At 36.7% G+C, this 27,915-nt stretch overlaps 1 protein-coding gene across 1 annotated transcript in view; it reads right to left on the reverse strand.

Moving 5' to 3' along the window:
• Positions 1–3,082: 3,082 nt before the first annotated feature.
• DOK6 (docking protein 6) overlaps positions 3,083–27,915 on the reverse strand; it is a 247,987-nt gene continuing 223,154 nt past the window's right edge. Inside the window, exon 8 of the mRNA XM_035319801.1 lies at positions 3,083–4,286. Within this exon, the coding sequence (XP_035175692.1) occupies positions 4,147–4,286 (140 nt within the window). The 3' untranslated portion in view covers positions 3,083–4,146. The remainder of the gene's footprint in view (positions 4,287–27,915) is intronic.

Below are 27,915 nucleotides of genomic sequence, written 5' to 3' on the forward strand. Positions count from 1 at the left end.
CCTCGTCTAGCACAGTCTTATTAGTTTAGAACAAGATTTGATTAGAAATGTGTTTGCTACTCCCCAGCAGGATTTCTATTCACTTGTGAAATAAAGTATTTTCCAAAAATGCTTTTGACATTCCCAAAACAGATTTTTGACAAAACAAAAGAGAGCTATTTCTGCTGTTTAGCAAACTTCTTTGGTTTGTCAATACATTTCTAAGCTTTACTTGCTAGCTTTAGGGAGAGAAAAAATAAATGAAAAAAAAAAAAAAGAATTTTGCATGGACCAGATGCATGTGAGCAGCTGGAATCAAAGCCTACCACAGAAAGTAGAGCCTGAACATTTATTCAGTAAGGCAGCAAACTCCATGTTATTCTTCTTATCCAGATATTCTTCTTATTTTTCCATTACATAGGCAAGAAAATTTGTTCCAAAGGAACATACTCACAGATGATTCAAACTAGTAATAATAAAATGTAGCCATTTAAAAAATGGGATTACTCAAGTATCTTAGCACCATATTATGATTTATTACTAGTCTCCTTCAATTTCTCCTTTTCTGCACCTCTGCAACCAAGTGATTTTAGAATCGAAAGTACCAGCATGCATCAATCTATAATAGTTAGTTAAGAGCTATTAGTAATTATATCAGCAATGTTTTTTTTTTTTTTTTTTTTTTTTTTAATAGATCATATTAGAACTATATATTCATCACATTTCCTCAGAACTGAAATGAAAACAATGGCCTTTTACAATTTTATGATGTATTAAAGCTAAGTTCCCTTTTCACCAGTTGCACCTGGTTACCACTGAAGACATTTTGTTGCCTTCCTGCTCTTCCCAGCTCTTTGGCTGAAATCAGAGAGCTCTTGAGTCAGGAGTAAACATTTTACCTGTGTGCCTTGCACATGAAGGTAGCCGAGACTTGAACAGGGACCAGCAAGGCCCCTGGGCCTATTGAAAGCCCCTTGTAGTCTCTAGGCAGGCAGCTCTACCACGCTCGCCAAAAGAGAGTTTTCTTTCTGGCAGAACCACTAGGAGCTGTACAAAGTTGTCTCAGTGAGGAATTACTTAGGTTATTGAGAGGCATACACCAGGAATCAAAGCAACTCCATGAAAACAATTTTCTGGCAAACTGTTGGCCTAATGTCTGCATGGTTCTCATGGAGCTTTTCTGAAGAACATTTTTGGAAGCTACACAAATGCACAAATTTTACAACGGTATTATCTGCTATTCTGGAGTGACACAAATGGCAAACTCCACTGGACACGCAGTACCTTTGTGCTTCTGGTGCCCAGTTTTCTTTGACTGTGTTGCAGTACACTGTGAAGTTGTATCCTTATCTTCAACTTCCAGTGTGCTTGTGTTTACTGTCTGCAAGACGTAAGTTCCCAATAGCTCAGTTTTGCTTTTGTTGATAGCATTCTTGAGCTTTGCCCTGGAGTTCATTTTCTGTTGCTACAAGATAGAATTTCACAAGTATTTATAAATGTATGAATTGAGAAGATAGTTGCATTAATTAATGAAAGCAAAATATTTAGTAAAATTCTAAATGGCCAATCCATTCAATATATATTTTTAATAGCATTTATATTTTCATTAACTAGACAATATTTAGGCACTACAGAAGAAGACGAAACCTTCTTTGACAGACAGTGGCCTTTCCTCAGGTAATGGAAAGAGTGCACTAAATAAATCTCATGCTTTCTATCTAAACACAGCTAAAGCACTCACTTTAGGATTTAGATTCTGAAAAGTTTCTCAAACTATATTGACACTGTGTCCTTAAAGCAGTTCTGATAATTCTCATATTTTGCCTTTTGCCTGTTTTGGGGCTATGAAGAATATAGAAGTATTAAATGACTAGTATTCAAGTCACAGAGGAAAACAGTTAAATAGACATGCAATAGAAAACTGCAGAACACACTGGAAACATAATCTAAGGAATTTTAAGGAAAAAAATTTAGGGCATGTGAAAGAATTTCTGTTGCGTAGAAATAAAAATAATTGGTAAGGTCTTCAAAAAAAGCTCATTGGAAAAGGTCCCTTGATTAACAGAATGACACCAGCATTAATATTTTTTAATCATATTTTGCACATAACATTTGTAAACTGGAATTTTTCCCCAAGCAAAATATCAACCTTTTTTTTTTTTTTTTTTTTTTTTTTTTTTTTTTTAATTAAAACATGAATGAAACTTCCTTGATGGGTACAGCTCAGCTCAGAGAGCACCATAGGTATATCTCCCTGACAGCGTGGGAGAGCAGGTTTTCATTTTAGCTCATCAAAATATTCTCCACAGGGAGTCATTCTATTCCTGAGTATGGCAGCAGTGTGAGAAGGAGAAGAGGTAGTGAATGAGACAAGAAAAAAAAAAGAGGAAAAATAAATAAAGCTGATTGTGGTGGGGTAGAAGAGTTTCATTCAAGCGGATCACAAAGCCTTTTTATTCAGCAGCTGTTCACTGAGGTGTAGAAAGCTGTAAGTCTGCAAAGTCTCTCAGCCTGTAAAATGGTTGGAGAAAGGCTGGACATACTGTACCAGTAAATGTTTAATTAAAAGCAGAAGTTTCTTCTGTATTTTTAATACATATATATATAGATATGTGTATATATAAAACAATCCAACAGCACTTTTTCAGTTAAATTATAGTACATAAAACTGATTGTTTAATTGGAAAAGAGTCTGTGTCTCCTCCTTGATATGCTTCCAACCTGTCCTGAGAAACAACTAATGAGAAGAATTCCTCTGGTAATCATGGCAATCAGTTTCATCCTGGGAATAGAATGCAAGGCCTGCTTGTATGATAGCAAAAGAGCAGGTTTTTCTCCCCACATTTTCAGACATTTCAGGGTATCATGAGACGTACATAAATATTTGATATCACTTACAAAAATCCAAATATTCAGGATAGGTAAAACTTGTTCCCTACCTACTAGTATGCCTTCCAACTTACTCCCTTGTTACTGATCCCAAACACACCTATAACAATTCAGTTTTGAAAGATGTCTTCCAAAGACAGAAATTTCCATTGAGAGGTACTCATCATCCTTTCCAAAGTAGATGCTTGATATGCATCTACATCTTGAGATGCAAGATGCTTGATATGTGATCATACAAGATACGATGTGCATCTAAAACAGAAAGCTGAGAATGAAACAGAGAAAATCAAAGGAAAGCTGACCAGAGGAAAAAAAAAAGACCAGAGCTCAACTTCTGGACCATGTCTGGTCCAATCATGGAACAGGAGATTGCCAGCCAGGGATGCAGCCCACAGTTATTATTTTGAAGAACAGTTTTTCTGTTTTTTTTAAAGTTATTCTTGCAAGCATGGATACTTAAATCAATTGCAGATTAGAAGACTTCTTGGCAGTTCTAAGGATGAGACTTTTCTGCTTACATGAACATTCACAGCTCTTATAGGCATTCATGAAAGTTATGTGCATATTAATAATTGCTGAATTTGTGCCCCAGGAATTTAAAGAATTTAAAAGATGTACTAGGCAATAACCTTATCTTAACACATCAAATTCTGTTCTCAACAAACAGAATTAACTTGCTACTATTTATTGGAGTCTGACTCAAAAAACCACCAGGCCCCCTATGGCAATTAGCAACCCTGCTTGGCTTTAAAGGCAACACCTGCAGTGCTTACGCTGCTTGTTCCATTGGCAACTTTTCAGTGAATCCAGCTGGAGTCAGTGGGCTGCAGCAGGGACCTAAACATGTCACCAGTGAGGATGGGCCAACCTGCTGATGGAGATGGGTAGGAAGACCCTGATGTAAAATGCGTCATTGTGATGGAGCCCTGTGACAGGACCTTCTCCGGTCATGCAGAAACCTTCACACCAACACAGTTTCATTTGTTTTAACCACTGTCTTACAACACGAATGCTTGCCCCCCCCCCCCCCCCCATCCCTCCCACCCCTCCCCCTCCTTCCTAAACATATTAACAGAAGGAACGGCAAAATAAATAAAGACTTAGCCTCTGCTTCAGGGAAGCCGCCTCTCCAGGTTCCCATCTACATGGTGGTCAGGCTGGAGCTGGTAGGCTTCAGTTTTCATGGCGAGTTGTGGGTGTGGAGGGCACACGCTGCTCCCTGGCCCTGGCAGCAGGTTCCAGGCTTGACTGTCTCTCTTGGCCATCTGTCCCCAGCTGTCATTGCACAAGGCCTGAGCTGTAGTTGAAGGTGTAGCTGCTGGCCAGGGAAAGGGACTGCTGGTGCTCCTCGCCCTGCTCTGAGGGGTAGCTGGGAAATGTCTGTGCCCGGGACACCTTTGCAGAGCCCAAGCTGTGACCTGCAGGGGGGGGAAAGGGACATGTGAGAGAGGCTCAATGAGGTTCAACACAATGGTCCGAGGCACCATGTGAGCCACGACTGTGCTGCCCCACCACAAAGTCATGGTGTTCCCTGGGTCTTCTGCTGCTCCTGGTAGTGTCAGGGTGCTCCGAGAGCAGACCTACTCCATCATGCTTTTCTGTGGCTAGAAAGGAGGGTTTTACCTGCACCTGAGACACAAGCAGGTGACACATCCAGCTGAGGCAGAGAATTCCCAGACCCAACATGTATGCTATTTAGGTGTGGATTTTATTTTTGAATTCCAAAATCCACGTCTTTATATTTGACACTCTGTAAGTCTCACTTATATTTCTTAGAGCTGATGAAGAACTAACCCACTTCTTATTTATCAGATGCCCTAATTAACTAATAGAAGTTAACAGGAGATGGAATAGGGCCATCTGGCAGAAGACTAGTAGGAAGAGGATATAAGATCTCAGGTGGTCTTGTGAATTTCATATATTCATGGCTTGTTCAATCACAGTCAGGGAGATGGGAAATCATTCGTGAAAAGCTATTAAAAACCCAATGGCAAAACTTAGAATATGACTCCCACAACTTGATTCTGTACCCTGATCATTTGCCCATCTTAAAATCCCCTCTTGAAATTGAGAAGTAATTAGTAGCTAAACAAATATTGCAGGGTGTATCTTCATGCAAAGTATATTCTCCAGATTTTGGAAATGCATGTTGAAGCTTAGTTTTAAAATGGTTTTGGAAAATGCTTTTGTCCTGGTTTCAGTTAGGATAGAGTTATTTTTCCTCCTAGTAGCTGGTAGGGTGCTATGTTTTGGATTAGGATGAGAAGAGTGCTGATAACATGCTGATGCTTTAATTGTTGCAGAGCACTGCTTACGCTAAGCCAAGGACTTTTCAGCTTCTCGCTCTGTCCTGCCAGCGGGCAGGCTGGGCGTGCAGCAAGAGCTGGGAGGGGACAGACCCAGGACAGCTGACCCAAACTGGCCAAAGGGGTATTCCATACCATCTGACGTCATGCTAAACAATATATAGGGGTGGCTAGCTGGGGTGGGGGGGGGCGGCTGCTTGGGGTTGGGCCGGGCATTGGTCAGTGGGTGGTGAGCAATTGCATTGTGCATCACTTGTTTGTACATATTATTATTATTACTATTTTCTATCTTAATAAACTGTCTTTATCTCAACTCACAGGCTTCACTTTCCCATTTCTCACCCCCATCCCAGAGAGGGAGGGGGGAGGGTGAGCAAACGGCTGTGTGGTGTTTAGCTGCCAGCCGGGTTAAACCACAACAGCTTTTTAAAACAATCTTTAATATATATATTATATGTAGGAAAGCAAAATAGTATTTTTCTGTTGAGCACAGTACTAATAAATAATACCTTTCACATAATATACACTTATACACTGAAGAATTCAGCTCATGTTGAAAGGTTTCAAAATGATTAACAATTTTCTAGATTGCCCTAGTAGTACTGGAAGTAAGAATGCTGTTTACCAGACTTGCTAATACTTTGTAATAACTGTTGTAACATGAAAAGTTTGCCTAAACCTTGTTACTGACTGCATCATGAAAAAAAATCACAGTTCGTCTGAAGACAAGTCTATGAGAGCAATACTGGGACCAAGAGAGAAATAAAAACCAAATTAAAAACAGAATAAAAGGTACATCTCAGTGACACTGGAGACAATAAAACTACAGACTGAATTCCCATGGGCATATTAATGGCCATAAAATCCTTTTCAGAGCATGACCACACAGAATGAATTTTGTATGTTTGTTTTACTGTTCATTCAGTGGGGCAAGTTGACATTGGCTATCAAAACCTGACTAAGATGCCAACTTTAACTGTTTTCTGCTTTGAGAAGATTATGCATCGAACAATTAAAATGTGTGGTGGTTGTGAGGTCTGACCTGCAAAGTAAAAGCACTGAAAAGGCCGATAAAACATTGAGAATAGTCTTAAAAGCTGTACTAATTTTTAACCATTTAACCATTATATTTGTGACAAAATTATTTTTTTTTATTTTATTTTTTATTTTTTTTTAGTTTCATGCAAGCCTAAACATATAAAGTAGCATGATTTTAGTAGTAGGTTTTAATTTTTTGTTCCAAATCTGTCATTTTTCCTTCTAAGGATGTATTGTCTTGTTTTCTTTTTAAACAGAAATGAGAATCATATAGTTTTAAGGGCCATAGGTAACTTTTAATCCGGCTGTGTGATCTTTGTTGTTTCCTTTCTTACTAGTAAAGATAAATAAAATATGTCAACGTGACTTTTTCCTCCATTCTTATTATATATCTTATCCAAAACATGTAGAACACAGAAACAGACCCTGTGACAATGAGCAGGAGTAAAGACACTTGCTAACCAAAGGAGTTCCCTTAACACAGGTCTATTTATATCATGCACTGTCTGTTGTATAGCCAATTTTGAATTCCCTGGCACAGAATATTGCAGCTTTAGTACAGTAATGAAGAGTGCTCCCACTAATTTCTAGATAAGTTATTAAGGCAGTCTCTTAGAATACAAAGATAAATTTGAACTTATTAAGGTTAAAAAGGAAATTGAATTTAGGTCTTCCATTTCCTAGACATATGCCTCAGGTGCTAGCACATTCTTTACTGTTCCTTAAAAGAAATTTTTAATCTGCTAAATCTCATAACAGGACTCATTTTAGACATTCTGTAAGCAAAAGGGTTAATAAGGTTAAGTGTCTTCTTCCCTGACTGCTATAATATGTAGTGAGAGATAGAGACAATCAGAGATCCAAAAGATTAAGACACTCAGCACAGCCAAAAGATTAAAGACACTGGGTCTAGGCTGAAGTCAAACAGTAAGACATCACTGTATGGGTATAATAATGAAAAGAATAGATCTCAGTTCAAATGAAACAAGAAAGCTATGGGTAATAAAGAATTTTTGACTTTTGGAAAGAATGGCAAAATGTTTATTTTTACCTTTTTTGTTTTTTAAAGAACCATATTTTAACATTTAAACAAAATATATGAAAAATAATGGTGGTTAAAAAAAATGAAACAGTCCAATGACTTTCAAGTTTGCTTAAGACTTCCAAGTCTATAAATTTCCAAAATTAGAATTTTGTTCAGCTTTTATTATTAGTATTATTATTATTATATCTGGCACTGGAAATTCTGAATCACAATCATTTCTTTTATTTGCATTCCTACTAAAGATTATTTTAATACTGATACAGTTGATCAACATCAATGAGCCTTAGCCACTGGAAAGTCTCCACAGTCGTGCTTTAAGTCAGCAGTAAGAATTTTGAAACTAAACATACATGAAAAGTTTTTGTGGTATACAATTTAAATCCCACAGTTTTCTAAGCTTCATGGTTGAATAATATTTTCTGTATCATTTTGTGGTCTTAAAAGATTAAGAGAGAAGAAGGAGAACCTTTTTTTTTTTTTTTTTTTTTTTTCCTTTTTTTTTTTTTTTGTGGATTTTGTATCTCTTTGGTACCACAGCCATTTTCAAGAATAAAAGCCTAACTCTTGTCTACAGTTCTGAAGTCAGCATAATAGGAATTTGATTACCACACACTTTGTAACCTGAAGACACCATCAGAATTGGGGGAGTTTTTTTCCTGTGGCGTACCTAGGCAATGTATTTTTTGTGTTCTAGGACAGGACCTTATTAAGTATTATTCAGTCCACTTCATCCCTTATTTAAATTTACTCTCAGGATCACAGAATACAATGAAGCTAGTCCCAAGCAATTAAGTATGAATGATTCATAAAAATAATTTAATGTAACTTGTCAAATTACAGCAAAATTAGATTTTTCCTGATCTTAATTATATTGGAAGCAGAAGCAGTATACACAAGAATCTTATTTCTTGACATGGTGCTTATTTATAACAATTCTTTAGAGGAAAAACCCAATGGTTTCCTAGTAACAGCAATGACTGATGTACATATAAGTAGATCGATCACAACTTCTAAGAGAAAACTTGCAGTACTCAGCTAAATGAGAGGTGGAGAGAGAGAGAGAGAGAGAGAGAGATCCAGGAATAAGCTTTAAAAACTCCCTTACTGCTGCTTGCTTACTTATGTTTCTCTCTCTGGGATTCAGAATTCAAATTCTTAACCAAAATACAGGTGCCAACCATTTTTCTTTTCTAAAACAAATAAACAAACAAAAAGTCAAAATTATTTTCAAATACAAGAAGTCAAGAGACTCTCTCATCTGGTATTCTCTGGTTAAAGCACTCATTTATGATGTACAAGTCCTGTGTTAAAATTCTCCTGTCTCTGCGTAGGGTTTGTCATTACACTTTCTGTAGTGGAAAATAAGCTGAAAACGTTCCCTTCCTCTTCTCTGCTCACACCACTGTTCACCATCCCACAGTTGTGCCACTAGCAGTCTGAAAGACTGCTTTGTAAAATTAAGCACTTCAGTCATTTGGCTTGCCAGAGAGTCCTAAAAGTTGTTGTACTGGCACAGCTGAGGAGCAGAAACAAGCCACCAAAGGGAAGAGATGGCAGGACTTTTCTGACTGGCTTTAGTGCCAGATTGCTTTTCTGGGGAATGAGGACTTGTGAGCAATACGTAACCAAATTCAGGCAAATTATATTGCCATCAGGCTACTCAGTTTCTGATGCAGGATCACTTTAGAAACCCTGTGGCTAAGCTTTTCTACTATAAGTTCTCATGTATGTGTACATTCTTACATTAAAATGATTAAAAGTTAATTGGACCAAACACTACTGTGTATCAGCTTCTGTTGCAGATCCTTTTAAGCACCTCACATTAGATAGTCACTAGATAAAATAAAGAAGCAGTATTTTGCAACTGCACATCAAGACTTCATCTGGGGTTTCCTAACCCCTGAGCAGATGACTTTACAAACAAAATGATGTTTTCTAATGTATTTTTTTACATTACTTCTACATTACTTTTCTACATATTACTTTTCTAGATAATAATAATAAACTTTATTTTTTTCAAAATAAAACTTGGTATTTCCATTCCCAATATTATGAGCACTAAATTGAAGTCATTATATTAAAGCCAATTGGATATTTAGATATTTTGGAAATTTGTGTTTTGGGAGTCTTCTGAGACATCATGAGGACGAAAGCTCCATTATTGTAAATATTATAGAAAAACATGGTTGTTGAAAAAAAAAAAAGATGAATCAGTCAGTGCAAGCTGACCAAAGGAAGGTGAAACACTTGCTGTACTGTAAATTCTTGGAAAATTCTGGTGCTCACAATACAGAAAACAGTCCAGAAAACAGTGAAACTGAGATGATGTTTTATCTACAAAGGATAGTGTCAGGAGGTGAACGAAAAAAAAAAAAATGAAACAAATTATCTATTATGTTTCAGGAATGAAATGATAGTAAGAAGGAATTAGTTCTATGTTGTTTTCTCACACAAATCTCACCAGACAATAAATGTGGTCCTTCAGCCAGAAAAGTTCACAAAACTAATACCAGCATTTAATCTAGATTTAAGTTCTCTAAGGACATTTCCAATAGTAGTGACAGCTCCTATTTTTACCAGAGGAAGTCCACAGATTGTACTGAGGATATGGTTTTGATGGGGAAGGGTGTCTTGAAATGGTTCAGCCTTTAATATTTTTTGTAGCATTTTTGTTAAGACAGGACAAAATGGGAAAGGCACTGGAGCTATGCACTGAAAGTCCACTAGGAAAAATGAAACTCTTACTGCAAGAAACTAAATTACTATGACTGCTTATTTCCGATGGAAGCTTTTATCCTTCTAAGAGCTTTTGTTGCAAAGAAAGAGTCCACATTTTATTCTGGTTCTCAAAATAATAATAATAATAATAATAATAATCTACTACAATCTGAAATCAGTTAAGTGGCTGTTATTCCATCAAAAAGGATACTTTCATTTAAGGCAGAAAATAAGTGATTGCTGTTATCCTATTTATAAATTGATACTGGTAAAATTCTGCCAACTCTCTGTATTGAATATACAGTGTCTTCTATTGAGCTATTGATGACAAAGCAGCTTTTCCTTTTCTGCTGTTAGATGATTGGAATAACTAAAGGAAAGTTTCATAGCAGGACAAACTGCTACAAAGCAAAACATTTATTTTGCAGTAACGATGCAGTTGGATTGGAAGGGCATTAATTGGTACAGCAATTATGCTGTCACTCACAAAAAGATGCAACGGAAGGGAGCAGATGGAAACTGAAAAATAGCATAAACTACATTACAGCATATTGATTTTCATATACTCATTGAAAGTGAAAACGTGGGTCTATTTCAATTCCGAATAAAGGCATACAGATTTTCCCTTGAATTTAACTGCAATTTGAATTAAAAATCCAGGGGATAGAGCTGGGCTCCATTTTTTATACGTTCTAAAACAATTTTGTATGTAATTTCATTTCATTATATATATATTTTAAGGGAAAATAAGTATTTGGAAACATAAATTTTGAAACAGATTTTTAAACATTGCTTTTTATAATTAAAAATAATTTTGAATCAAAATATTTTAAATTGATCCTAGAATATAGAGATCAGTCAGTATCTGAGTAGATTATACTTGTTACAGAATTCTACCACTTTCCAGAACTAAAAGTCCATTATTTATCTTAAAAGTTTTTGGCATTGTCATCAAGTCACACTCTAGAAAAGAAATACTACTTGTGCGTTCAGAAAAGACTGCAGAATTGGCAGTAAATTTACAAAACTGTTGCATCTTAAGGATTAAGGTTTCAACATTGCAGTTTTGGCACAAGAATACTAGTGTTTTATGTTAAGTAAATTTACACATCAATATTTTGAAACCAAGAAAATGCATGTACTTGTTTTAATACTTAAATACTTAATACAAATAAAGTTAATTGACTGTAAACATAATGTACAGAAGAAATGAGCATTCTTTCATCTGTACTCCTACCTAAAAGATCAACTATTTAGAAACACTATGTTGAATCACATAACTAAAACTGATGTATTGACTAGAAGGCTACTACATACTTTACTACATAGTTTAATGTAGTGGTTACTATATGGTTACTACATAGTTTAATCATAGTTATGTGTTGCAAAATATTGCTTTTAGATACCTTGCTCTCCTATTGCATTTAAAATGTATTTTACCTTTAAAATCCACTTAGCTATCACAAACTGCTGTAGCTCTTGTGATAGAAATATTAGAACATCAACATCTTTCACAAAGATTAGTAGGTTTACCTTGCCCTCTACTTTTAATTTATTATTCTTTGTCTGCTGGGGATTTTTTTCTAATAATACATCTTTTTATTTATAGTACCAGCTTTCCATGCCTCCGTGTGTTTATAAAGGGAGTAGTCATAGATATATGCCCACTATTGAACATCTCCATCTACTTGACCATGTGTCATATTACCAATAGTCTTTTCCCTTTCTACCCCTATTCCTGCAGCCAAAATATGACACGCATTTGGGAGAAAGTAATCTATTTGACTATTTGAAAGTATCTCTTTGACTCCTGTGCTAATTTGTTTGTAGTATGTATTGGTATGCTTGCATGCCTGAACCACAGAGAGATTAAATAAAATAAGTTATCCAGTCAGAGTGGTAATGTTTTTATTCCTGCACTCTAAGCCAACATGCAGATAAGGGCAGAAAGCTCATACTAAGCATTCTCTTGTTGTTTTCCATACACAGACTACAGTGGTCTTTACAGAGATTAATTGATTTGATCTTTCCAGCTTTTTGCACTTTGCTAGTGTTACAATATGAGAAAATTCTCCTCCCTCGGTTCTGAGTCCAGCACCTTAACTATGCCAACAGAGTTGAAGGAGGCATAATCATGTTCTCACTTAACACAGAATTAGGCTAAGGTCAACTTTGCTTCAAAACAAATAGAATTTGCCAGATGAAAACTCTCAGATAGAAGGTTTTTCTGAGTTCATTTTCACAGACTATGCATTTTATTTATTTATTTATTTATTTATTTATTTATTTATTTATTTATTTTTTCCCAGTGATACTTTGATTATGAATTATAAAACATTTATCAGGGAAACCTGATCTAAGCTAGTCATGAAATTGAATGAAATTTCTCCCAGAGCTATCTTCCAACTCAAATTATACAATGCAATACTTCGTTTTCAGCTATTTTGCTTTTTGAGAGAAAATAAATCCCTTTGTTTTAAATCTCTCAAAGAAAACATTCAGCTGTTTTTCATAAGTAGCATGCTATATTAGGAGACCTGTGATTTTCTCTAGATCAAACAATACAATTTGTGTGTGGTAGAGAAGTGACTATGGACAGAGCTTTCGTTTTATAATGAAAGATACTGTTATAATGACCTTGAAGAAAAACTTCCGAGAGGAAATCTGTGTATTTTAATAGTGAAGTGTAAAATCTTGAATATGATCTTGATCTTGAATATGATATTGAGTGTCCTAACAAAGTTTCCTGAAAAGGCTGAACACTTTGTGCAAGGTGGATAGCGTCCCCAGCCTAATTCATCCTTTCAGCCACAGACTCAGTCAACCAGAAACTAATATAAACAATTAAATAAGAGAGTAATAAATTTGTTCCTGAACTCTGTCTGTCCAAAAGCAAGTAAAATTATTTCATTTACTACAGGAGTAAACAGAGACTAAGCATTTTTATTTGCACACAGTGCAGCTATTTTCTTACGCCCATTCAAGCTCAAAACCTAATGAGCTTTTTAAACAGAATCTTCACAGTACTGAGACATTCCATGTTAGCAATACTAAGGAAATAAGAAAATGGCAAAGGGAAAATTATTCTAGGTGACTATTTATTTTACTTTAAAGAACATCTGAATTTGTTAAGAATGCTGACAAATGACAAGGTGATTGAAAAAAAGCAAGAAATAAGAAGAAAATTCTCTAAAAGGCTAAATTAACAATACAGCTAAGGAAAACTCCAATTAAAAAAATCAATTTTAGTCTTTACAATACTTTGCCTTATGGGGACATAAGAAACCAGCAAAATGAACCAATGGGAAAAATTACCTTTCTAGTTGAATAACAAAAAATTGGGAAGAATATAAAAGTAGTGAAATAAGAAAAAAAATGCAAAAGATAGCTAAAATTGTGTGGATTCAGTTATTTTGTCTCAAGTCATGATTTTCTTCTGTATTTAAGTAGGCAAAGCTGGTTGGTCACTTGGCTGTCTTCATCTGCTTTGGTTCCCGTGTAGAGAGGGTAGCAAGTCGTTATATGAGTCAAGTGATTGTTGATATCTGTATCTATAGATTTCAAGTATAATTTTATTTTGTATCCTTGAAAATTACATATACCAGAGTAATTTAAAATAGGTAGCTATACATGCAGTGTTATCATCTCACTTTGTTATCATCTCACTCATGTTTGTTTGTTCACTGTTAATTTTTCCTTTCCTGAAAATATTTTTATTGCATTTTTATCAAAGCCAAACTAAATGTGCAGTCAAAACACGGGTCTTATCAGTTAACATGTTAAAAAAAAAAAAATAATCAGCCCCTAAATCTCGAACTGATTTAGCATGAAAATGAAAATTCCAAAAATTTTGTATAAAATGCAAATTTAGATACTGCATATCAGTTTGATGATGTAGAATATCTCACTGTTAAATACTTATTGCATTTCAAACCATGTTGGTATTTCCCCTTGGATACACTATTCAAAAACAAAACAAAACAACAACAAAAAAAAACAAAACAAGCCACCAACTACAAAAACTGATGCAATCTATTGACGCTACAGAGGTGAAGTGAAATAAGAAATTTTTAATTTCATATTAGAATATATCTAAAGCTATATGAAGGAAAAATGTTAATTGAAAAAAAATGTATAATGTAGTTAGGATACTGCCTTTGAAAATGGAATGCTGCTGGAGGCTGATTGATTAGTACTGTCCAATCTTTTTGCTGTTATAGTTCTGTTGATATTCAGTGTTGCCAATATTTCCTTGCTTGGTAGTATTTTCATTATAAACACTCCATTCACAAAGATTTATAACTACCCTATAAAAAGTTGCCATAAAATTAAAGTCAGTACATGAGGTCCGAAGCCAGGGAGAAAATTTGATCTGACAGGATGGCGTGTATATGATTTTCACCATGTTTAAGTGCAAGTAAAATACAACTTTGATTAGAAAAACAAACAGCAAGCAGTATAGTTTAGACTACTTGACATGGGAAAAGGTGGAGGGAGAAGGATTTACAGCACTCCCTTATTTTTTTCACAGACAATTTTATCACGTGAGTATCATTTAAGAGCTAAACACATATAAAACACGAAGTCTCAGGCATTCAGGATGAGTGTGGTAGTATAGCTCAGCCCTTCCTTTGACTCTCCCAGCCAGTTTATTTGCACACCTGATGAGTTAGGGAAATGAGGAGATAAATGGTAACAAAACTAACCCTTATAAAAACCAAAACAAAACCAACCAAATATCAAAAATGCAATCCTGAACCATGTTTTATGCCTGCTTGGCTTTCATTGTGGAGTCAGATATGCTCCAGTTCTGGACCGTTCAAAGAAAAGGCAGGAATGTCCTGCTGTTAAAAATAGTTATGAAGTATAATTGGACCATGCATTTTGGTGTCAGATATGTCTTAGATTACTATACCAAAATTTTGCACTACAGTCTCAGCCTCCTTTGAGCTGTGCTAGTGCTCTTCACTGCACAAAAGCTGCAAAAGTCATCAGCTGTTTTGTTTATACTTCTATCTCTGATACAGACCTCAGAGTCATCCTGTTATTGCACTTCCATATATATTTTTGAGGACCAAATTCTGTTCAAGCTGTAGATAATATCCTTCAAAGATAAAAACAAACAAACAAACAAACAAACAAACAAAAACCTGGTCGAACTTCTGTCGTTCAAGGAACATTACATTTATGTGTAACATGGGAATTAGTCTTGCGTATATGTATTTTGCTGTGAAGTAGAGGAGGAGGGTGGGTTGTGGGTGGCAAAAATGTACTACTCAGTTTAATAAAATGTGTTGTTTAAGCTCACTACAGATTTTCTTTTTTTTTTTTTTTTTTTTTCTTTGCTGTTGTTGTGGTTTAACCCGGCTGGCAGCTAAACACCACACAGCCGTTCACTCACCCTCCCCCCTCCCTCTCTGGGATGGGGGAGAGAAATGGGAAAGTGAAGCCTGTGAGTTGAGATAAAGACAGTTTATTAAGATAGAAAATAACAATAACAATAATAATAATAATAATAATATGTACAAACAAGTGATGCACAATGCAATTGCTCACCACCCACTGACCAATGCCCAGCCCAACCCCGAGCAGCTGCCCCCCCCCCCACCCCAGCTAGCCACCCCTATATATTGTTCAGCATGATGTCAGATGGTACGGAATACCCCTTTGGCCAGTTTGGGTCAGCTGTCCTGGGTCAGCTCTTGCTGCTCCCTCCCAGCTCTTGCTGCACGCCCAGCCTGCCCGCTGGCAGGACAGAGCGAGAAGCTGAAAAGTCCTTGGCTTAGTGTAAGCAGTGCTCTGCAGCAATTAAAACATCAGCATGTTATCAGCACTCTTCTCATCCTAATCCAAAACATAGCACCCTACCAGCTACTAGGAGGAAAAATAACTCTATCCTAACCGAAACCAGGACAGCTGTCACCAATGAACAAACTTCAGAAAAGATAATAGATCTCATTAATATATTCGGGGATGAAACACAGCTTTTAGAACTTATACCCTTTAAACGATGTTCTATTTTTTATTCATGCATTGAAAGCATTTCTAGAACCATTTGTTATTCAGACTTAAGCTTTCTATGAAATAGTCATTGGAATTATTCTTTAGAGGACTTTGAAGTTATTTCATGCTACAACCAGATAGTAATAGTAGATGCCATATAAAAGTGAAAATATTGCATTAACTTAATTAGCTCTTTGGCAATGATTAAGAAGTTTCCTCTAACACTTGAAGACAAGAAGATGAAATCTCTTCAGCACTTGTAAAGAAGAAATTACAATGGTTTATTTTGAAAGCAATTTGAAATTATAGTCTTGCCTTAAACTTAACTAGTAAGATTCAAGGTTGCAGATATTTTATCTAAAATGTAAGGTCTCCTGAGTTTCTTTAATACAGAACTTCACCTTTCACTATACCTTCCCAGAACAACAGAAAAAAAAAATAGACTGAATTACTGAAAAACTGTAACTCCAAATTCAGGAATGCTTTGATACTTCCCCCTGGAATAACAAAGACAATCTGCTGAATGTCATGCAATTACAGAATCACAGAATCATTCAGACTGGAAAAGACCTGTAAGACAATCTGGTTCAATCTTTAACCTAGAACTGCCAAGTCCACCAAGTTAAAGATGCTTTTTAGACTAAATAGGTCACTGTTCCTAACTCCATGAAAGCATGATTATAGCTACTTGTAAATTTAGAAGATTATCATATGAGGGGAATGTTTTTCCCTCATGGCTGAATTACCAGAAAAAAATATGTTTAAATCTCCCTGTCTCTTTGTCCTGTCATCTTTACAGCAAAAGTTCCTCTTATACACTTGTGGAAGGCAAAAATCAGCAGAGTTTTGAAAATGATCAGTAAGAAAGTTAAGCTTACCTGAGAGAAATTTTCAGTTTAAATGACAGTATCATTATGTGTTCAATGCCTGCTTATAAGATGAAGTTGTAAAGTTCTACCAAAAAAGTACTTAATACTTATACTTTTCTAGTAAGAAATTTTGCAGGCTACCAATTCGCTATTGAAGTTTAGGATTATGAATTTATTTTATGTTCTAGAGAGGAAACTTAAGCTGAGATAAAAGATTGGCTAGAAAAAAAATGATAATTTTTCTATTTCTAATTCTAAGTTTTGGGTATTTCTTAATCAGTATTTCAAAGAATCACAGAATCATAGAATATCCCGAGTTGGAATAAGGGATCATCAAGTCCAACTCATTGCAACCGCACAGGTCTACCCAAAAGTTTAGACCGTGTGACTAAGTGCACAGTCCAATCGCTTCTTAAATTCAGACAGGCTTGGTTCAGTGACTACATCACTGGGGAGCCTCCTCCAGTGTGCAACCACCCTCTCAGTGAAGAACCTCCTCCTGATGTCCACTCTAAACCTCCCCGCCTCAGCTTAACACCATTCCTGTGGGTCCTATCACTGGTGTTTATGGAGAATAGGTCACCTGCCTCTCCACTCCCCCTCCCAAGGAAGTTGTATACTGTGATGAGGTTCCCCCCTCCGCCCCCTCCTTCTCCAGGCTGAACAGGCCCAGTGACCTCAGCCACTCCTCATGCCTTCCCCTCCAGGCCCTTCACCATCTTTGTCGCCCTCCTCTGGACACTCTCCAACAGTTTCATGTCCTTTTTGTACTGTGCTGCCCAGAACTGCACAAAGTACTCAAGGTGAGGCCGCACCAACGTGGAGTAGAGTGGGACAATCACTTCCCTCAACCGACTAGCAATGCCGTGCTTGATGCACCCCAGGATACAGTTGGCCCTCCTGGCTGCCAGGGCACACTGCTGGCTCATATTCAACTTGCTGTCAACCAATGCCCCCAGATCCCTCTCTGCGGGACTGCTCTCCCAGTCTGTATGTATAGCCAGGGTTGCCCCATCCCAGGTGCAGGACCCGGCACTTGCTTTTGTTAAACTTCATGTGGTTGGTGATCGCCCAGATCTCTAATCTGTCCAGATGTCTCTGCAAGGCCTTTCCACCCTCATCCGAATCCACAACTCCTCCAAGTTTGGTGTCATCAGCAAATTCACTCAAAACACCTTCTAGTCCTACATCCAAATCATTTATAAAAACATTGAAGAGGACTGGCCCTAAAATAGAGCCTTGAGGGACCCCACTAGTGACCTCCCACCAGACAGATGTGGCCCCATTTACCACAACCCTTTGAGCCCTGCCTGTCAGCCAATTGCTCACCCATCATATGATGTTTTTGTCAAGTTGTATGCTGGACATTTTGTCCAGCAGGGTATTTCTTAATCAGTATTTCATCTGCCCCAAACAGACTTTTTGATTATTTTCTGAAGAATGACAGCTTAATGCTTCCTTTAGTTTCACAGGATTTAGTTCAGTTTTCTCACATTTTACAGTGAACCCAGGCATAATTCACCATATAGAAATAAAAAAACCTTGCCATTCTAAAATATTTCAGGGCTCAGACACAATGTTATTATGGTATAAAAATTCATCTTGAATAGGATAATTTGAGATCAACTTGGTAAAAACTAAGCATCTTGAACAAGCTTGGAATTATTGTCTTTGTGGATCCCATTCTGAGCTAGCTCAAGAGACATGATGCTTATTGCTGGCATGGTAACAGGGACCTGTTCTAGTCACTGTTATTTAACTGATGGTCTTACCATCTCCATGCTGTGTTTGGTGTCCAGACAGATTCTTTTTTTCATGAATAAATATTGTATTATATATTTTTTAAAATTATTTATGACTATTAAAAACTCCACTTCAGATTTCCTTATATTCATTTACCTTTCATTTATCTTTACTTAGCCAGGTATTCTCTTAAGATAAATCGATATATGTTGATCTGAATTGGAAATCAAATCCTACTATTCTCAGATGAGAAACATACACACAAAAACATAAACAAAACAAAACAAAACAAAACAAACAAACAAAAAAAAACAGAGAATGGATTTTATGATAGATAATTAAGTCTTATTTTGAGTTTGAGAAATTATTTAACCGTTACAAAAAAAATAAAAATAATTTAGGGGACAGATACACCAGATGTCCTGAATGTTTCTGTGCCTTCTTTTAAGGCATTTGGTAGTAGACACTATAAGTGGTAGAACAGTTTATTAGATGGATATAGGTCTAACACAGCAGGAAACTGTGTTTCCTGCTAGACTTTTTCCCAAAGACACTCTTTTGTGCAGCCTCTGAAGGTACTGGGAGATTTCTGTCTGCATTGAGCTTAATAACATTTTGAATTTTTTTTCCTTGCAGAGATTACAAAGGTAAAATATGTGGAAACAAGGCAGTTCACACAGGCTAAACAAATTATTTTTCTCCATAATTTATTCCTTAAAATAGAGAAGTTCATTGATTTTAGATTATATAAATTTAATTGGAGTAAAGTAGATGCCTTAAAACATCAATGAAGCACTCAGAAAAGTTAATCTGTTTTTTCATGGCTCTATAAATTATTTCTTCTAGTTGTAAAAGCTTTCAATTACCCACTAGGAAATCAAAAACAATGGTTGTAATTCATTGAGGGATGCGACTGATGTTATCTTGCATCCCCCCTGAAAGGGAATTCACTGTGATTCAGTGTGAACGAGCTGTGTCATTTTCATCCAACTTGTGTAAAGCTAGAGGAAATGAGCTGAGGTAAATCTTAAAGATATGTCAAACTACTTGATCTGTTTTTGTCTAGAGATGAGAGTCATCCCTTTTCCTTTTTTTCTCTCAGATGACAGAAGAAACAACATAAGTCAAAGCACTTATTTCATTCCAATAAGCTAATAAATAAATAAATAGAATATCAAAACCAACAATAATAATAACAAACACTAGAATTACCACTCAGTTGTCCTTTCTCTAGAAATTTGTTCCTAAACCTGTAAATATCTAGTCTTTTTTTTTTTTTTTTTTTTTTTTCCCCTGGCATTTCTTTTGCGACCACTCAAGTCACAGAAACTGTAAAAGCAGTGCGGCAGCAGAGCAGCAGTGCTTTCAACAGCTTTCCTTAGTCCCAACAGCCTGAAAGAGAGTTCTGACAAAAACAGCACATTCTGGCAGATCAATTTATTGATCTGCTGAAAGCACAGGTAAGGTGGAAATGGCAGAAAGCTATCATCTCTTAAGTGATGCCCTCTCTCAGTGCCTGTTAGTTAAATGTTATTAAAGTAAGCTAGGAAATAAATATTTTATTTTTAAAAATTGCCCATAGCACAAGGCAATAACCAACAATGATGTTCACAACATGCCATGTACAAAATAATTATATTTCATACAGATATTTGGAGAAAAGAACGCCTTATGCTAAACCAATAAATTTTCCTGATTGTAATTATGCTATTGGCTTTGATAGGAAGAACTGTAGTGCAGAAGTCAAATTCATTGTGAATTCCTGTAGTAGTGCATAACGCAAAGTGAACAATGATGATTCTCTCAAGATGGTTCAGTGTTAAAGATATTAGTATTTGGTAGCAGCTTAGCTAAGGGCAAGACAGCATGGAGCCATCAGAAGCAGAAGAGAAAGATAAGTAAAACAAAGGACCTATTTCATCGTATCTGAATGAAATCTGGATTTCAGGGTTTCACTTTACCATTTCATTTATGTGTATGACTATAATTTCTTGTATATAGCTAGACCATATACTACTCTAGTAATTTTCAGCTATTGGCATCAACAGAGGCAAGTGAAATTCAGTGCAACCTTTTTTGTATAGCTGCTCTGAATATACTCAAACACAAAAGAGACTCAAATCAGCTTTGCCTTCTATCCTTCCATTGCCTTGTCTTGTTTCTTTTTGTGCTATTTCTATTTGCAGTTAATATTACACCAGAGCAGCATATAACATAGAAGTATACAATATGAGATAGTATTCTTGAGCTACAGCACTACATCTTCATGAATACCGCAAAAAATAATAACTTGCATATAACATTCTAAGTTTATTATTGCAGCTCTAAATGGAGGGGAAAAAATAATAGCATATAAATAGTGTTTCAGAAGGACAAGAAATGGGAATTTAGAGAGCTGGAGATCAACTATGATTTAAAAAGAAAAAGCATAACTTTAGCAGAAACTACTCTGAAGGCACTGTTTCATCTAATGAAACATGATGGCATACTTTTGCATTAAAGCAAAATGGCAGCTTGCAAAACTGTGCTGTATAAGGTACTGGCTCTAGGTTGCAAGCATAAAGCCAAACTAAAATTAAAAATATATATCCTCTATTTTATGAGCATATTGAGGACATTTTTAAAGGAAAAAAAATAACAAAAAATACCTAACAAAGCAATTTCATAAAATAAAGAGGAAAGCCAATATTTTTTTCCAGTTATTTTCAATTTTATCTCTTTATAGCCTTCTCCTCCCTGGAGAAATAATAATCAAAAATCAGTGATTGTGAGGACTTTTACTCATCATTTGTTTAAATAGAATAAAGTTCTTAGCAGAGTCGTCACGCTGCAAGAGCTGAGGTGTGAGATAACTCTCATAGAACAGGTATGCTATTAACAATAAAATATAAATGATTTATATGATTAGAAGAGCATGAACTAAAATCTTTTAAATTATAGCTCACACTGGCGATGACTGCTCTATCTCTCCATCCTGATTACTCAGGACATTAATTCTGCATCATAAAATCACCATATTTAAATCCTAAAGCTAGAGCTTGCAGTTAAAATAATTTTCTTTATATAGTCTTGCAGCTGCAGACGTGAGAACTAATTCACAGAGGAAGGAGTATTATATCCTTTTTGGAGAGCCCTGTCTCTCACAGAATGAAATCTTCACATTTTTTAAAAAAATTTCATATCTTTCTTCATAAGTGTGAGAACAGGATCCAGGTAAGAGATAGTTACTTCCACTTTCATTTCTTTAAGATGAATATTTAATGAAATAAAGGCATAGTATAGAAACCTCTAAAATAACTCAGAGTTATTGTAGGAGCTCAAAATGTCAGCCAGTGTATAACCAGTATAAAAATCCCTGGCTTCATTAATTCACTTTGAAAGGAAAAACAAAAATAAACAAACATTTCTGCTTATTAAAGAAATTCATGAAAACAGTCATTTGCTAAAAAAGGATCTGTTCTGTGGCATAGGACCTCTCTGTCCATTTGCTTTAGAGGATAATCAGCAACTGAATTTAAAAGACAACTGGGGAGCTATCAGAATTTCAGAAGACATTCAGGCCTGCTGCTGAAGGCTTTGAGAACATATGCTTTGCTCCCATAAATGTGTTTTCAGAAGATATTCAGGGATTTCAGTAGAAGCAATAAGCAATGGGAGATGCAATTTTTAAGTCTTTTGTGGAAGGGTTAAGTAGCAATGACTCAGGCAACTGGACCACCATGATGCATTACAAAACCATTGTATCACCTGAACCAAATAAAGGACAGAAATAAAGGATGGTAATAAAAGTTTTTACTAAGTTTAAAAACAGATGCACCATCCTACCACTACTCATCTATTACTTTAACAGCATAAATGAGGAAGGAGTAACAGCAAGGAGCACATTGACAAGGCAGCATTACTGTTTCTACCAGATACTGTTCATCATTTCTAAAATAAATTGCCTTGAAAAAGTAGCAGACATGTCACAATACCTTGCAGTTCCTTCTTCCCCCGGGAAGGGAAGGGAAGGAGAGAGGAAGGGAGGGGAGGGGAGAGAAGGGGAGAAAAGGGGAGAGGAGGGGAGGGACCTCTATAGTGTGTGTATATATATATATATATTTATATATACACACACTACATATATACACAAATATATATATACACAAATATATTTATTTGTGTATATATATTTATATATATACACAAATATATACTATATATATATACACACAAATATACACTATATATATTTATATATATACACAAATAAGATGTGATTTTTGGTTCACTGAGTATCACTCTTTGACCAGGTTCTTTAAAACTACTGTAAGCACCTAACTTTGCACCAGATCCATCCTTTTTATTTTTTTTTCAGTGCCCTATATTTGCCTAACAGGAACCTAGTACATATGTGCTTTTTAACTTACCAAATAGAAACCTTTTCAAATGATGAGCACTACCAAACCAAATCACTAAAAAAAATCTGTCCCTTGCTTAATGCAACTGTGATGCAGTGGGTGCAAGAATAGGAAGTTTCCAGGTTTCTGATCTTTTTCCTATAATATCATACAGAGAGCAAAACATTCTTTTCATTATTCTGTAGCAATAGCAATCTCTCTACTACTTACCTTACTCTTGATGGTCAGAGGTAAGGCACAGGAATGGAGTATAGTCTTTTTAGTGAGACAGAAAGCACCTTCTTAAACAGTCTTTTCTTATTTTCCTCCCATTAGTATTATCATCTGCATCCAAAATTTCCATACTTCTGTAACTTGTTTTTTAACTTTACCAGCAATATCTCACATATAAACATTTTTCACTAAGAGTGATCTATGGTAAATGTACAATGCAATATTAAGAATTCTAAAAATATTTTAGAAGATTTTGAATATTTTAAGTTTTACTATTCTACTGATTTTGTCTCCAATTTTTTTTTTTTTTTTTTTCTACATTGGCTTTATTTCATATAAGCAGATCAAGTTTCAGGTGAAAAAAACCTGAGCACTATTATGTGCTCCTCAAATGCCCATACATTTAAAGGGGACTCGATAAAAAAGGATGCTTTATACTATATACTAAATATTATTGAAGGAAATGAAGAGAAATATATTGAAGTATAGCAAGCTGTGACACACCGTTAACCATTTTATTACCCGTAGTGTGTCTTGATGGACTCCTTTGGCTATTTACCTGTCTTAGAAACTCTAAATAAAACCATTTTAAAAAAAATAGAAATGGTGCTTTATCAGCTAGAATACCATTGCTGCCTAAAATATTTTAATATCTAAGCTACATATATCACAACTGCTGTCATGTCACAACACTTAGCAGAATGTCCCACTGCCATGTGAGGAGTTAGCACACCAGCTGAAAACTGTGAATATTAATTAACTGTATTACAATTATTTTTTTTAATTAATATTATTTTTATATTTTTTCCCCCATGCACCAGAAAAGTGTACTATTTCTATAAAGCATCTGGATAAGAACAACCTAGTCACACCTGTAAAGTGTAAACTTTTTTCTGCAAATATTCAATTTCCTGAGAAAGCAATACCTTATTAAATTTCACAATACTGTTATGCTGGCTGAGTTTTGCTGAGAAACAACTAGACCAAATCCCCATTCTGATTCAAACATTTTTGATCAGCTGGATTATTTTTTTCATCAACAAAACAACACTGAAGCAGAACAAAGCTTTTAGCACATCCAGATGTCGCTCTAATCTCCATTACTGTTCCAAATATCAGAGTAGCACTACTTTTTTTTTTTTTTTTTTTTTTTTTTTTTCCCACATCTCATTAACCAACAGCTCTTAACAACTTGTTGTGATGGTTAAAACTAAGTTCATTTTGGCAGCTGAGTCAGTAACACTAATATGAACTTTCCCCTCAATGCATTTCCCCATTTGGGTAGAGCAACCAGTGTCTTCAGATTTCCCCCTGATACTTCCAGTGAAGTCCTTGCTGATCAGACACTGATGATGCAGCCATGCAATTCCACCTCTTACAGAGAGTATGCTCCCAGACTCCAGAGAAATTACTTATGGGTTTTGAAAACAGAGTCTGGTTGAGGAGTCAGTCCCTACTTGGCTCAAACCTCACTTTGGAGCTCATCTTGCTGCAGTCCCACTTCAGTTCTTTGTAAGCTTTTCAGGAATGGAACCGTTTATAGAAACACAGAATTATAGAATCATCCAGGTTGGAAAAGACCTTCAAGATCACCAAGTCCAACCATCAACCTGACCTGCTGAGTGCCATCACTAAACCTTAAATACCTCCAGGGATGGGGACTTCCACTGCTTCCCTGAGCAGCCCCTTCCTGTGTTTGACCATTGTCTTCATGAAAAAATTCTTCCTGATGTCCAATCTAAACCTCCCTTGGCACAACCTGAGTCTGTTTCCTTGTGTCTTATCACATGTCACTTGAGAAAAAGAGACTGAAACCATCCTTGCTGCAACCCCTCCTTTCAGGTAGTTATATAGAGAGATGAGGTCTCCTCTCAGCCTCCTCTTCTCCAGAGAAAGAACAAACTAGCAAGACTTTTTTTCTAGTCCCTTCAACAAATTTATTGCTCTTCTCTTTACACACTCAAGCAGTGTAATAGCCTTCTTGAAATGATGGGCCTAAAATTGAACACAGTGCCTGAGATGCAGTCTCACAGTGGACAAGTAGAAAGGGACAATTGTTTCCCAATCCTTCTGGCCACATTATTTCTGATACAGGCCAGGATGCCATTAGCTTTCTTGGCCACCTGGGCACACTGCTGACTCATTTTCAGTCAATTGTCAAAGCACCCCCATATTCTTCTGTTCACCAGTAACTTTCCAGACACTCTTCCCAAAGCCTATTCTTTTGCATGGGATTGTTATGACCCAAGTGCAGGATCCAGCACTTACCCTTGTTGCTATTCATGTGAATGGACTAGGCCAATCAATCTAGCCTATCCAGATCCCCCTGCAAAGCCTTCCTACCTTCAAGCAAATTAATAGTTCTGCCTAGCTTGGTATTGTCTGCAAACTTACTGAGGGTGCACTCAACACCCTAATCCAGATGATTGTTAAAAAAACTTGGCCCCAATACTGAGCACTGGGAAACACCACTGGTGACCATTCACCAACTGGATTAAACTCCATTTGCTGTAGTTCTTTAAGCCCTGCCATCCAGCCAGTGGATGGATCATACACCTGTCCAGGCCATGAGCTGCCAGTTTCTCTAGAAGAGTACCATGGGAGATTATGTGCAATTCTGTACTAAAATCAAGGTAAATAACATCCACAGCCTTTCCCTTGTTTACTAAGCAGGTCATCTTGTCATAGAAAGAGATTAGGTTAGTCAGGGAGGACCTACCCTTCATAAACCCATGCTGTCTGCATCTGATCATTCAACTGTCCTTAATATGCTTTATCATAGAATCATAGAATCATAGAATATCCTGAGTTGGAAGGGACCCTTAAGGATCATCAAGTCCAACTCTTGACACCGCACAGGTCTACCCAAAAGTTCAGACCATGTGACTAAGTGCACAGTCCAATCTCTTCTTAAATTCAGACAGGCTCGGTGCAGTGACCACTTCCCTGGGGAGCCTGTTCCAGTGTGCAACCACCCTCTCTGTGAAGAACCCCCTCCTGACGTCCAGCCTAAATTTCCCCTGCCTCAGCTTAACCCCATTCCCGCGGGTCCTGTCACTAGTGTTAATGGAGAAAAGGTCTCCTGCCTCTTGACAACCCCTTACGAGGAAGTTGTAGACTGCGATGAGGTCTCCCCTCAGCCTCCTCTTCTCCAGGCTGAACAGGCCCAGTGACCTCAGCCGTTCCTCGTACGTCTTCCCCTATGGTGGTGCTCAAGTTGATCTGCAACCTTCCCAGTACTGAGGTCAGACTGGCAGGCCTAAATGCCTAAGGTTATTTCATATATTGGTTTGCATCTTGAATTTCTGAGAGTAGCAATCTCAGAAGTTTAGTTTAGAAGAAATCTCTGGCCTAAAATAACACTGCAAAAGTCTCTGATCATATAGACTACACCAATCAACTAAATATGTAAGTTTAGGAATACTGTTCCAACCGAGTATTTTTACAGCCAAGATATAAAATCAATGTGATGCAACTGAATATATAACAGTTAAATATTATGAGCTTTGTGGCCGACCCACTGCAGTACTCTTTGAAGATATCACACATCTCTCCCCACTACCCTTCCCCCCCCCCCCCCAATAAATAAATAAATAAATAAATAAATAAATCAGAAACTAAAAGAACGGTTTCACCCTGTAAATTTTTATAAAATGTGCAATCAAAGAAAAGTTACATTTACCAGAGGGCAATCCAGCACTTTCCAGCATGACAAAGGTTCTGTTTTATAAATATTCACATATAGGTACATCAGCCATAGTCAGATTTTCTAAAGCTCATAAACATAACAGCAACAAACACGGCAGCTAAGCTACTTATAAGTGAAACAAATCGAGCTTTTCAGAATGCAATGAGAGACCTATAAGAAATGCCTTTAAGCTTTAAAACAGCATAGCAACATTTAAAGTCTTTAGTTTCTTTATTGTTGCAGATATCTGTAAGAACAGATGGTTTCAAAAAGATGTGTTTCCATTTAGGCTTTTGCTGTACTGTATTTATGAGAGTGTACAGTCACAAGACATATGCCACCTGGCTTTGAGCTGTGATTCATTCAGCTGCAGAACTGTATTAGGTGAAAATATTTTGCAACATTGAAGAAGTTGCTAGAATTTTGTAGCAATAAAATTCTTGTAGTTTAAAACAATCTCACCTTGTCATAGAAGGAGATCAGGTTAGTCAAGCAGGACCTGCGCTTCATAAATCCATGCTGAATAGGACTGATCGCCTGCTTGCCCTGCAACTGTCGCATGATCTCCTTCTATGACAAGGTGACACGCTTAGTGGATGAGGGAAAGGCTGTGGAAGTGGTCTACCTTGACTTCAGTAAGGCATTTGACACCGTTCCCCACAGCATTCTCCTCAGGAAACTGGCTGCTCATGGCCTGGACTGGCGCACACTTCGTTGGGTTAAGAGCTGGCTGGATGGCCGGGCCCAGAGAGTTGTGGTGAATGGAGTCAAATCCAGTTGGAGGCCAGTCACTAGTGGAGTCCCCCAGGGCTCGGTACTGGGGCCAATCCTCTTTAACATCTTCATCGATGATCTGGACGAGGGGATCGAGTGCACCCTCAGCAGGTTTGCAGACGACACCAAGTTAGGTGCGTGTGTCAATCTGCTTGAGGGTAGGAAGGCTCTGCAGGAGGATCTGGATAGGCTGGACCGATGGGCCGAGGCCAATGGTATGAAGTTCAGCAAGGCCAAGTGCCGGGTCCTG

This window comes from Oxyura jamaicensis, chromosome 2 (genome assembly GCF_011077185.1).
Source record: "Oxyura jamaicensis isolate SHBP4307 breed ruddy duck chromosome 2, BPBGC_Ojam_1.0, whole genome shotgun sequence".
NCBI lineage: Eukaryota > Metazoa > Chordata > Aves > Anseriformes > Anatidae > Oxyura > Oxyura jamaicensis.